The sequence below is a fragment of the Callithrix jacchus genome, chromosome 2, assembly GCF_049354715.1.
Source record: "Callithrix jacchus isolate 240 chromosome 2, calJac240_pri, whole genome shotgun sequence".
NCBI classification, from domain to species: Eukaryota; Metazoa; Chordata; class Mammalia; order Primates; family Cebidae; genus Callithrix; species Callithrix jacchus.
The window spans coordinates 96642141-96654722 of NC_133503.1; the positions used below are offsets into that span (position 1 = coordinate 96642141).

The 12582-nt window shown below is 43.0% G+C and overlaps 1 protein-coding gene across 2 annotated transcripts in view; it reads left to right on the forward strand.

Annotated features, from left to right (window-relative positions):
- The window catches only part of MCC (MCC regulator of Wnt signaling pathway), a 464974-nt gene that overhangs the window by 171010 nt on the left and 281382 nt on the right, over window positions 1-12582 (forward strand). The window contains exon 1 of one of the 2 annotated variants that reach the window (XM_008991678.5): window positions 9304-9914. The exons of the other annotated variant lie outside the window; for it this stretch is intronic. Coding sequence (XP_008989926.1) covers window positions 9858-9914 — 57 coding nt within the window. The 5' untranslated portion in view covers window positions 9304-9857. Of the gene's footprint in view, window positions 1-9303; window positions 9915-12582 lie in introns of those variants that run through there. 2 annotated transcript variants of the gene reach the window in all.

Genomic DNA, 12582 nt, shown 5'->3' on the forward strand with positions numbered 1-12582 from the left:
AAGCGCATGTATTGCCATTGGTTGATATGTCTTTGAGTCTCTTTTAAGATATGGAGTTCACCAGGCACGGTGGCTCACACCTATAGTCCCAGCACTTTGGGAGGCCAAGGCAGGTGGATCACGAGGTCAGGAGTCTAAGACCAACCTGGCCAATATGGTGAAACTCCATTTCAACTAAAGATACAAAAAATTAGCTAGGCATGGTAGCATGTGCCTGTAATCCCAGCTACTAGGGAGGCTGAGGCAGGAGGATCACTTGAACCTGGGAGGCAGAGGTTGCAGTGAGCCAAGATCGCACCATTGCACTCCAGCCTGGGCAACAGGGAAAGACCCTGTCTCAAAAAAAAAAAATAAATAATAATAATAATATATGGAGTTTTTCTTTGGGTGATTTCTTATGTGCTTGCCTTTTTCCCTTTGCATTTTATTTAATGAAGAGACCAGATTGTTTTGTCCAATTATATAGGGTTTTTTTTTCCGGGGTGGGGAGATAAAGTCTCACTCTGTTGCCCAGGCTGGAGTACAGTGGTGTGATCTCGGCTTTCTGCAACCTCCACCTCCTGGATTCAAGAAATTCTCCTGCCTCAGCCTCCTGAGTAGCTGAAACTACAGGTGCAAGCTGCCATGCCCATCTAATTTTTTTGTATTTTTAGTAGAGGTGGGGTTTTACCATGTTGCCCAGGCTGGTTTGAACTCCTGAACTCAGGCATTCTGTCTGCCTCATCCTCCCAAAGTGCTAAGATTACAGGCATGAGCCACAGGGCCCAGCCTATATATATATATATATATATATATATATATATATATATATATATATATTTTTTTTTTTTTTTTGTGGTTAATATAACGTTCCTTCATGTAAAAACGACTAAAGTGGCTCTGAAGATTGTAATGTTTTCTTTCATCAGAAATCATTGTCTCTGATTGTATGTCCCTTTGTAATGTTAGTAGTCATTATGCTAAATACTTAAATCTATTAATTCATTAAGGGTTGCAAAATAGGGATATTTCGTCAATCCTTAATTTATTAGCAGCAATACTTGTATCAGGGAGGTACTTTAATTGGTTTTTACTTTTAGGTTACCTAGTGGTAAAGCTTGTAAAGGCATAGGTTTACCTTTTAAAAATGTAAACTGGATCGTGTCTTTGTCCTGCAGAAAGTCTTCCTGTGGCATCTTCATTAACACAGTGAAATGTGTAGCCTATATATATCCTGCGTGATTTGGCTCTAACATAATCTTTTTCATCATGTTCCATCACTACTAATAAACTAGGAGAATGAGCTTAAATTTCAGTTAAATAAAAACTTGAAGTTTATTATAACATATTGAAAAGGTCAAGCCCTTTGCTTCCCTAGGCTTTTTGCTCTTGCTGTTCCCTCTGCCTGTCCACTCTTCCCTCATGTTTTGCCTAGTTGGCCCCTTCTTGACCTATATGCTGAAATGTCTTCTCTGCAAAAAGGCCTTCTCTGACCTCTTCACTTAAAGGACCTGCTCTCCCCTGTCATAGCTCCTGTTTAATTCCTTTATAGAATCCAACATAAACTGTAACTATGTTTTTTAATGTATTTATTAATCATTTTCCATCAAGAGTGCTAGCTTTGTGAAAGCAGGGACCTTTCCCATCCCATACGCCACTGAATACCAGGGTCCATGCAGGACAGTATCTAGCATATAGTGAGTGCTTTACTTTTTCTGAATGAACACCACAAACTTGCTGTCCCCACATACCCTCATCTATATGAATGGCATGCAGGGAGGAGCTAGGTAACTACAGAATTCTTTGCAGGTTGGCCATGTTTTTCTCTGAGGACATACAGATGAGGATACAGATCATCCAGTGCAATGCTTCCTGAATTCTTTGTGTTGTAGTTCCTTGAGCCAACGATGTTTGTTATGGGGCAGGCCACTGAGGCTGATGAGAAGCTCCCAATCCAGGACCCAGGCCTGACCCAGGACCTGAGAGAGGAGCTGGTCTGGAAATTGATCAGAAGGCCACAGGAGTTTGGATAGGGAGAACATTTCTGGAGTCACAGGGGTGGGAGAGTGGGGTGAGCTTATAGATTTAGGGCAGGAAATTCTTTGGAGTGTATACTTTGAGGGCTCCCTAATTTTTATGATCCTCAAGGACTCAAAGGACTGGGATTTCCTGAGTCTCCACCGGGTTCTGAAGTCCCTCCATGCCCTCAAAATTCCCTTTCTTCAGGAAATCCCATCAATTTAAGAATTATTTCAAAGCATTCTCCTTTTACAATGTAAACACTTTGGGCATGGTTGAGAAGATTATTCACATGTGTGTGAATTAGTTTAAACAGGCTGCTTTCATCCTAAAATCCGAGGTATCAATGTTTTGTTTAGCTTGAGAGAGTCAGTAGAGGAGGGGACAATTTTAGAGTTTGGGTACTCTTGTGGGCTGGAGGAGGACAGGCTTCCTCAGCACAGTGGACTACTAGAGTAGGCAAGGATGGCTGGGGCACCCCAGGGATAGAGACAGTGGACCAGGTCAACTAGTCCCAAGGTTTTCAATTCGTTTCCCTCATGCTGGAGGTTCTGGGTTTTTACTCAGGATCACTTCAATTAACCTGATGTTTATCACCAGTAGAGGGTACAGACCAGACCCACAATAGAGTTTCTGCCATGTATAGATAGATTCACTGAAGTCAGCAGCCATACACAGAGAGGCCAGACTGCACCAACAGCAGAAAGGTGATGGCAGTGTGCTCACAGCACGGCACAGCCTCATCCAGTCATGCCCGGGGCAGCTTCCACTTACTCAGAAATGTTCCCAGGACTACTGCTGCCTCCTCTCATCCAAGGAACCCGATGAGAAGAGACTGGACTTTAGAGAAGACAAGGCCTCAGGAAGGAGATGAACCCAAGCACCAGGCTCTTGCCTGATTGCAAAGCAAGTTTTCCTCCTTCTCCTAGACCTGTTCCCTCATCTTGATAAACTCCCTGGCCACCTCTTGCCCATGCCTCACCATAGGAGCTTAATCTCTGCTGAAGCAGGAGGACTTGGAGAAGCTTTCTTGGAGAGATGTTAAGGCAGCCACAATATAAAAGGATTTGTAGGCATGTAGAGTTATATGCTTGGTAAACCCTGGCAAGCTCTAATTTTTATAGCTTGAAACCTACTTGGGGCTTTATTCTTTGGTGTATTGAGATGACATGATGAGTTGGTCCTTACATTTCTAATGTTCTTATAATAGTGACCCAGTTGCATTATTGTTCAAAGCAATATCTTAGCTTTCTTGATAGCAGAGATCCAAGACAATGCGGTAAAAAAAATCATAAGACATTTAAATTACCACCAAAAAAATCATTTTATGGAATTTTAGATGATAAGAAAACCAATCTAGACTCCCCCTCAATGCAAGAAGCTCCACTCTTTACATGCAATGGGCTTCGGCATGTCCCAACTACACTTGAACAATTTCAGGATCACAACTACTTATTCCCTTGCACTGACAGACATTTTTCTGTCCTTGAGTCAGAATCTGCTGATAAATTATCATTAGTCTTTGTTTCTCCTCCACAAATGCAAAGAGGAAGTTAGTTTACTCGTCAAATACATGTTAGTTATGATATATCTCTGAATTCTTGTCTTCCCTAGTGTATACATTCTACGGTTCTCCCAAATGTTTCTGTTCTCCTAGGAGGAAGTATCAGCATCCCCTCCTCTCCAAGCCTACTCCAAGCTAATCTCCTCATTTTTGTCCTTGCCACCACCTTTTTTCCCTTTCTAGGAACTTTGCTCCATCTCCTGGTTTCCCTTAGCTTCAGCCTACAAATACGCCCATTCTACTCTCTATTCAACGTTGCTTACCTGCTCCAAGAGAGAGTCTTGCTTCCTTCTTGAGTCCGTAACAAGAAGCCAGACCAGAGATTCCCAGGCAGAAGAGCACCATCAGTCTTATTGCTGCTGTTTTGGCTGGCACAGTGGGTTGCTTGGATTCCAGCACTGGAAATCAATAAATTTGACGTCCACTCAGAAACCTAATTAGAAAGGCGGTAATTGTAAAGTTGACAGATGGATAAATTCATAATAAAGGGAAGAAACCAGCCTAAAAAGGCTGAGAATACCCAAAATCAGAACCTTTCTTTCTCTACAGGGGATTGCAGTTCCTCATCAGCAACGGAACAAGCCCTGATGGAAAAGGACTGTGTTCCATTATCTGAAGTAGGCTTCAGAAGGTGGATGATAAGAAACTTCTGGGAGTTAAAAGAACTTGTTCTAACCCAATGTAAAGAAACTAAGAACTTTGAAAAAAGGTTTGATGAAATGCTAAAAAGAATAGACAATATAGAGAGGAATATAAATGAACTAATGGAGTTGAAAAATACAACATGAGAACTTAGTGAAATATGCACCAGGTTGAAATTGATCAAGCAGAAGAACGGATATCAGAGGTTGAAGACCAACTTAATGAAATAAAACGAGAAGACAAGAATAGAGAAAAAAGTATAAAAAGGAATGAGCAAAGTCTCCAAGAAATGGAGTCATAGTCCCCAAGTCATATGGGACTATGTGAAAAGACCTAATCTACGTTTGATAGGTGTACCTGAATGTGACAGAGAGAATGAATCCAAGCTGGAAAATACTCTTCAGGATATTATCCAGGAAAATTTTCCCAATCTAGCAAAGCAGGACACTATTCAACCCCAGGTAATACAGAGAACACTACAAAGATATTCCTCAAGAAGAGCAACCCCAAGGCACATAATCGTTAGATTCACCAGGATTGAAACGAAGGAGAAAATACTAAGGGCAGCCAGAGAGAAAGGTCAGGTTACCCACAAAGGGAAGCCTATTAGACTTACAGCAGATCTCTCAGTGGAAATCCTACAAGCCAGAAGAGAGTGGGGGCCAATATTCAACATCCTTAAAGAACAGAACTTTCGGCCCAGAATTTCATATCCTGCCAAACTAAGCTTCACAATTGAAGGAAAAATAAAATCTTTTATGAACAAGCAAGTACTCAGAGATTTTATTACCACCAGGCCTGCTTTACAAGAACTTCTGAAAGAAGCATTACACACAGAAAGAAACAACCAGTATTAGCCTTTCTAAAAATATACCAAAAAGTAAAGAACATCAACATAAAGAAGAATTTACATCAATGAATGGATAAAATAGCCAGTTAACATCAAATGGCAGTAACCCTAAATTTAAATCGACCAAATCCCCCAATCAAAAGATACAGCCAAAACCTAACGGTATACTACATCCAGACCCATTTTATATCCAAAGATACACAAAGACTCAAAACAAAGGGTTGAAGAAAGATTTACCAACCAAATGGAGAGCAAAAATAAATAAATAAACAAAAAGCAGGAGTTGCAATTCTCCCATTTGATAAAATAGATTTCAAAGCAACAAAGGTACAGTGGTAAAAGGATCAATGCAACAATAAGAGCTAACGATCCAAACACCCAGATACATAAGACCCATAAAGAGATTTAGACTCAACGAGACAGAAAATTAATTAAGATATCCAGGACTTGAACTCAGATCCAGAACAAGTAAACTCAATAAATATTTATAGAGCTCTCCACTTTAAATACACAAAATATACATTCTCCACTTTAAATACACAAAATACTGATCAGCCATTATTAATAACCGTTTTTAGAATAAAGCAATATTCCTGTTCTCTCTCCCTTTTTTTTCTTCCTCTCCTGCTCTCCTTTTTTTCTTTGAAAAGCTTTCTTATGGTGTGCAGCTAGAGTTTTGCTTCGAGAACTAATCTTTGTCAGTCCTGAAAAAAAAAAAAAAGAAAAGAGAGAGAGTCTCATCTCCCAATTTCCTGTCACCATCAAATTTATGGAGAGTCCTGCATAGTCATTGCCCCTAGTTTCTCCGCACTCCTGTGGCAATTTATCTGCCTTCTTTCTCCTCAGCTTTATAGGAATGTACCTTTGAAGGACAGTACTGTCTTGGAAATGACCTTTCATCAGTCTGTAGGCTTCTCTGCCCTCTGTAGCATATAATATTGATGCTGCTCCTCCTTCTGCCTTGACATCTTCCTTAGGCTCCCAGATGAAGAGGTCTCCTGGTTATCTTCCTATTTCCTTAAATAACCTTGTCTATCATTTCCTCTTTTATTCTTTGGCCTCTGTAAAAACAAATCAAAACAACCTTCCTTAAGATAGCATCCTTAGACCACTTTTCTTTTCACTGTCTCCTCTTCCATGGCAAATTTACCTGATTTTATGGTTTTATTTATTATTCTAACAGAGAAAACCTTGAACCTCCAACTCAACCATGACTTATCTCTATAGTTCCATTTCAAGCTCCTGCTGAACATCTCCATTTGAATATCCACAGGCCACTTCAAACTCATGATATCACAAACTTAATTTCTTCCCAAAGCTATTTGTTCTCTGGAATTCCAGAGGATATTCCTTAACCTGAGGAATATTACCTGAGGATATTACCTTAACCTCAGTCAGCCAAGTTCTAGATCTACAAGTCACTTTGAAGTTCTCTTTTCTCCACAATTTCCATCTACTTTCTTTCTAGAGAGTCTCTTGCATTTGCCCCCTCTTGTCTACTCCCATTGTCTCTCTTTTTTTTTTTTTTTTTTTTGAGACAGAGTCTCACTCTGTCACCCAGGCTGGAAGGCAGTTGTGTGATCTCAACTCACTGCAACCTCTGTGTACCAGTTCAAGTGATTCTCGTGCCTCAGTCTCTCGAGCAGCTGGGACTACAGGCGTGCTCAACCATGCCTGGCTTTGTTTTTGTTTGTTTGTTTGTTTTGTTTTTGAGACAGAGTCTGACTTCATTGCCCAGGCTGGAGTGCAGTGGTGGGTGCAGTCTTGACTCACTGCAACCTCCGCTTCCTGGGTTAAAGCGGTTCTCCTGTCTCAGCCTCTCCAATAGCTGGGATTACAGGCCCAGCTAATTTTTTGTATTTTTAGTAGAGACAGGGTCTCACCATGCTAACCAGGCTAGTCTCGAATTCTTGGTCTCATGATCCTAGTAGAGACAGGGTTTCACCATGTTGGCCATGCTGGTCTTGAATTCTTGATCTCAAGTGATTCACTCACCTTGGCTTCACAAAGTGCTGGGATTACAGGCATGAGCCATCGTGCCTTGCCTGGCCATCCCTTCTTAATTCAGGCCCTTTTAACCTCTTGCTGAACTGTCTTGATAGTACAAATTGGCATATTCATTTCCCACTTTCAACCTACCACATCTATGCCTGCCAGATTGTGGTAGAGTTGAATCTTACGTGAAGTATAAGTATTGAAGTATTTGAGTCATTGTTTATGAAGAAAATCTCATACAATCAACATTACCCTTGAAAATGCCTTACATTGTCTATAAAGTAGAATCTACGACACATACTGCTTCTCAGTAAGTTCAACACTGCTAATTTTTCCTGCTCTTTTGGAACAGATTACTTTTCTTTTGGTTGAACACCAGATGAAGTCATCTGCTTGGTTTTAGGGGTGGTGTTGTATGAAAAATATGTATCTTTAAACACCAGAATCACATTCAACACTAGTCTATTTGAGTTCATATTAGTTATTCATGATCGTGATCCAAATCTACTGGAATATCTAAAAGCACAGCTCTGATCATCATTATTTCTATGCTAAAAAACCGTTAGTGACCCCACTGCCTATTGAGAAGCCCATTTCTTTAACGTGGCACTTAAAACTGTTCACTATCTGATGTCAACCCTCCTTATGCTCCAGAATGGAAGGCCTGGGATTCCGCATGCCTGCTCTGCACATTCCAGTCTCCATCCACTTTCTCTCACAATGGCCTTGAATGCTTTCCCCTTACTTCCCATCTCTGCTGGGCTCAGCCACTCTTCACAGGTCAACTCACATGCTGCCTCCTCTGAGATTCCTTCACAGAGTCTTGTACCCCACCTGGCCTGGCCAAAATCATATTTCCCTCTGAACTGCAGTTGCTCTCATTTGTACTGTGTTTATGGCAAGTATCATTTTCTACCTAGAATTGTCATTTCTGTGCATGTTTTACAAGACTATAAACACCTTCAGGGCAGGGGCAGTGCTTAAGTCTTCTTCATAGTTATGCATACACCACCATTTCCAGCTTCAAGCACACAGTACTCAACAGATTTCAATGAAAAAATAAATTAAATAATATAGCTTCCCATCTCCTCCCCATGCAGAATGTGCTCTAGTTTGGCAGTGTCCAAGAAGTTAGGACCCAGTGCTCTAGAAAGAGCAGCAAATTCTTCCTAATCCCAGCAGTACCTCCAACAGGCAATGAATAAACTCAACAGGAAGGGGGATGGGTAAAACATATGCAAATAGTTGCACTCTGCTCCTTCTTAAAGAGCAAAATAAACACGATTTTAAAAAAAGATAATGGAAGTTAACAATGCAATGGCCTTTTCACAGAAGGCTTCAGGAAATGCCAAGTTCTGTTATTGGGGATAGACACATTTTGTTCCCATTGTGTAGAAAGAGACTGATGAGGTCTCTTTAGTATTCTCACAGACCTACTGTTCTGAAGCATGAGAACATTTTTCTGTGAATCTCAGATTCTGGGGAACTTTAACTTTGTGGCGAGAAAAATCCTAGTTTCCCTCTTGCCTCATCTCTCGCCCAATAAACAAAGGATGTTTTACCTCGGGAACTCAACGCTGCAGGGGAGCTCAGATCCCAAGGGCTGACTCGAGGGTGTAACAGCCCCTTGAATCTTTTCTGAATCATACTCCACACTCCATAAACACAAATCTACCTCCGCTCAAACGAGCAGGAAGATTTTTAAGGAAGGTCTGGGAGTTGGGGAGGATTTAAATGTGAGCCTATTTGACATCTTTCAAGGGATGGGGTCTCTATCTTCATTATGGACATGCAAAAAATGTACTCTGCCCCAGTTACAGACAGAGGGAGTTTGACAGTGAATTTACATCCATAGTGTTGACTTTAGACTGATCAGGGAAAATGACTGCCCTGCACCCTTGTAAAATCTTAATGTTCCGTGAGAAGTGCACCGCACTGTCTGATGTACAGTGTTTAGGTTTGTCTTGACCTTATTAAATCATGGAAAGCGGCTCCTATGAGGGAAGTGTGTATTTTTTTTTTTTTAATTTCCTGCACGATTACTCAGGTGGCTTTTCCTGTTTCTTCTCCCCCTCCTGGACTCGGGTCCTTAATTACTATTGCAGAGAACTGGAAGGATGCCTGCTCTCCCTGCACGGTCTTCTCTGCTCGGCCTCCAGGCTCCTCGCCCCCACCCTTCTCTCCCTCTAGCCCCGCCTCCTCCGCGCACCCCGTGGCCAGCAGCTAGACAGCTGTGTTCAATCAGAAACCACTTAGAACTCCAGACGATTCCAAGGGGAAACTTCGGCGTGAAGTGTAGCTCCGCTCCGGCTCCCTCCAGCTTTCTTTCCTTCCCTGATAACCGAGGCGCAGAGCTTCTTCTCGCCACCTGGCCCTAGTTTTTTCAGAAGCTCGCCGGTGCCCTCTAGGGTGTCCGCTCGTGCTGGGAGGTGCCCTCCAGCCTGGCAATGGGGGGCAGCGAGGCACCGTAGAAGTGGCGAGGCGGCGCCCAGGGTGGCACTGCCCCGGAACGGGGCGCTGGGTGCTCGCGGGCGGATCCCCGCGCGGGCTCCGCCGCTGCCGCAGCTGCGAGCGCGCCACGCCACAGAGCCTCCTGCAGCAATGGCTCGTCCGTGAAACGCGAGCCACGGCTGCTCCTTTTAGGAGTGCCTCCATCCTCCGTTTGGGCTTCGCAACTGTCCTGGGTGAAAATGGCTGTCTAGACTAAAATGTGGCAGAAGGGACCAAGCAGTGAATATTGAGCCAGTGAAACCAACTCTTAAGCTCTGAGACCTGGGGGACTGAGAGCCCTGCTCTGAAAAGTGCATCATGAATTCTGGAGTTGCCATGAAATACGGAAACGACTCCTCCGCCGAGCTGAGTGAGGTAAGAAGAAACAGCTGAGGTCGGGAGCTAGGGTTTCTCGGGCATTTGCTCTTTCACAAATTCCCCCTCCTCTCGACCTCCCCACAGCCCCACACCCCATCCCCCTGTGTTCCCAGTCTGGAGGCAGTGCAATTGAAGATTAATAGATTTTCTAATTCTCGTTTTAACTTGTAGTGCTACTCAGGAAATGACCTGAACTGGCTTGATATTTCAGTCTAAAATGACTGGCTTAAAAAAGAAACAACCTCTCAACAAGCCGCGAGGCATTTTACTCGCGACAGTCTGCATCCCCTGTTCCTCCCCACCCGCTTCCACTAATTTATATACACCATTTTATTTCCCTGGTCGGTAAAATACACGGACATTCCAGCTGAGTTTAAGCCGACGGTAACTACTTTGGTGGGTCTGTGTTGGTGGTGGTGAGGGGGACTCATTGGATTATTTCATCTCCCACTTGGCTCCCACGTGCGACGCGTTTGGCTAAGCTCAGGCAAGGTGGTCTCTTCCCTCGGGGAAGATGAATGACCCGCGCTGGGGAGGGGTCTGGGGGGGCAGCACTTCAAAGCCACTTTAGAACTTTATTTCCTGCCGGTGTCTGGACTCCTGAGTCTTTGAGGCACGCGCATTTGCAATTCCTGGGCTCCCACTGTAACCTATCCTCTTGAGTGTTAGAGACCAGCTTTGAAATTAAAGCTACATCAGACACTATGCAAATATGTGAGCGGTAAGATACTCAAAGCCACTTTTATATTCATGACTTTAGGGATGCCTGGGGCACACCTCCAAAGCTTTGAATACCTGAAAAGTGGTGCTGAGAAGCCCGTAGAACTGAGTGCTCAAAAGAAAAGGAAGTCTGTGTGTTTAGTGTCTACAGCTGGAGGCTTGGTGTCTGTGGGTTTCCCTCTTGGTGCCATCACTGAGCCATTTATGGGCAGAAGTAGCCTAAGTAGTCTGTGTTTCTTGACTATGGCTGAAGAGAGGAAAACAGTGTAAAAGCAGCCGGAAGGCAGATAATGGTGATGTCAGATTACCAATGGTGAAGGGAAAAATGAAAGGATGGCGCCCTTGGGGGGGTGTGGGGGGGTGGGGAGGAAGGAACCTGGTGATGGGATAGAGGGGGGATTAAATGGGATTGGGGGAAACCAACGAGGTCTGCCAGGGGGCTGGTGAGTGCTATTGGGCCCGCCTGGTGCTTTAAGTGTCATGCTGCTGTGCCGTTCTGCTCCGGTTTGAAACAGCATTTTGAGGTGCTGGCTGAATGAAGTAGAGCATTTCCTAATCCTTATCGCTGTTGCCCCTGTGATGTAGAAGGCTCAAGAAATGCTGAGAGTGAGAACTTACTTAAAAATGGGAGGTGAGGGAGGAGGCATGAGGACTTAGTGACTTTTGCCAATTTTATATTTAGAGAACAATCTCGAATCTAAACCAGAACTCAGAGCCCTGCTCCATCACTAACACTGTTTCAGGAGAAGCCTTTGGTGATATTCTAAGGTCACTGAAAACCCCAAAACTGAAGGCATTTCTCTCGCAGACTCTTTGCCAGGCCCTTCACAATGTTTTTCAATGCAACAGAGTGAAGTGTGCTGTCCAGTAACCTTTGTTTAAAGGAATCACAGACTTAGGAGGAGGGGGCTAGAACCCAGAGTGAAGGAAGAGGAGATGGGGATTGACTTTAGACCTATTGGCTCATCCTTGAGCACATTGGGTGAACAGAGGATATGATACTCAGGTGCCATGTAAAATTATCCATTTCTTGCCTAGTTGTATCCACTCCTTAAGCTTGTAGGTAAATGAAAGGGTTGAGAGTGCTTTGTGGTCCTGCGTTGGTCAGAAAAATATTTGAGCAGTATATGACATAGTATTGTTCCTAAGGATATAAGATCCTTCCTCAACTATACCCTTTACCAAATGTTCGTTTTTTTCTTGTCATCAGTGTCTGCTCATTCATTTTTTTTCTTTCTTTCGAGCCAGTTTTAGGTTCCATGATTTAGTTGTACCTCTTTCCAATCAATCTTAGTTATCCTGCAGGTTGAATAGTTGCAGTGGTCTGTAATGGTAGTTATTTTTACTCTTTGTACATATTTTTTTATTTTACTTTTTTTAAGACAGAATCTCACTTTGTCACCCACGCTGGAGTGCAGTGGTGTGATCTTGGCTCACTGCAACCTCTGCCTCCTAGGTTCAAGTGATTCTTGTAGATCAGTCTCTTGAACAGCTGAGATTACAGGCATATGCCATCATGCCCAGCTAATTTTTAGTATAAATGAGGTTTCGCTATGTTAGCCAGGCTGGTCTCGAACTCTTGGCCTTAAGAGATCCACCCACCTCAGCGTGTACATATTTTAAATTAGAATATGTGTAAAGATGATATGTAAGGCAAGAGGGAGTGTGTGGTTCATACTTTGTGGACCCTAAATCTCTGTTCAATTTAACATGGGCAATAACTTTAGTGTTTACCAATTTTCTAATATCCACAGAGCAGTATCCATAGATTCAAATACAGTTCGATTGTATTTCTCACATTAAATCTTTGATGTAGAGTTTTCCCTGACATAAATCTTTTCCCTGACATTTTTCTCTTAAACACTGGTTTTCCCTTAATATCTTGCAGGGCAAAGTTGCCATTCACTTTTGATAGTTAAGTCCTCCTCCTCACCTGGAAGCAGAA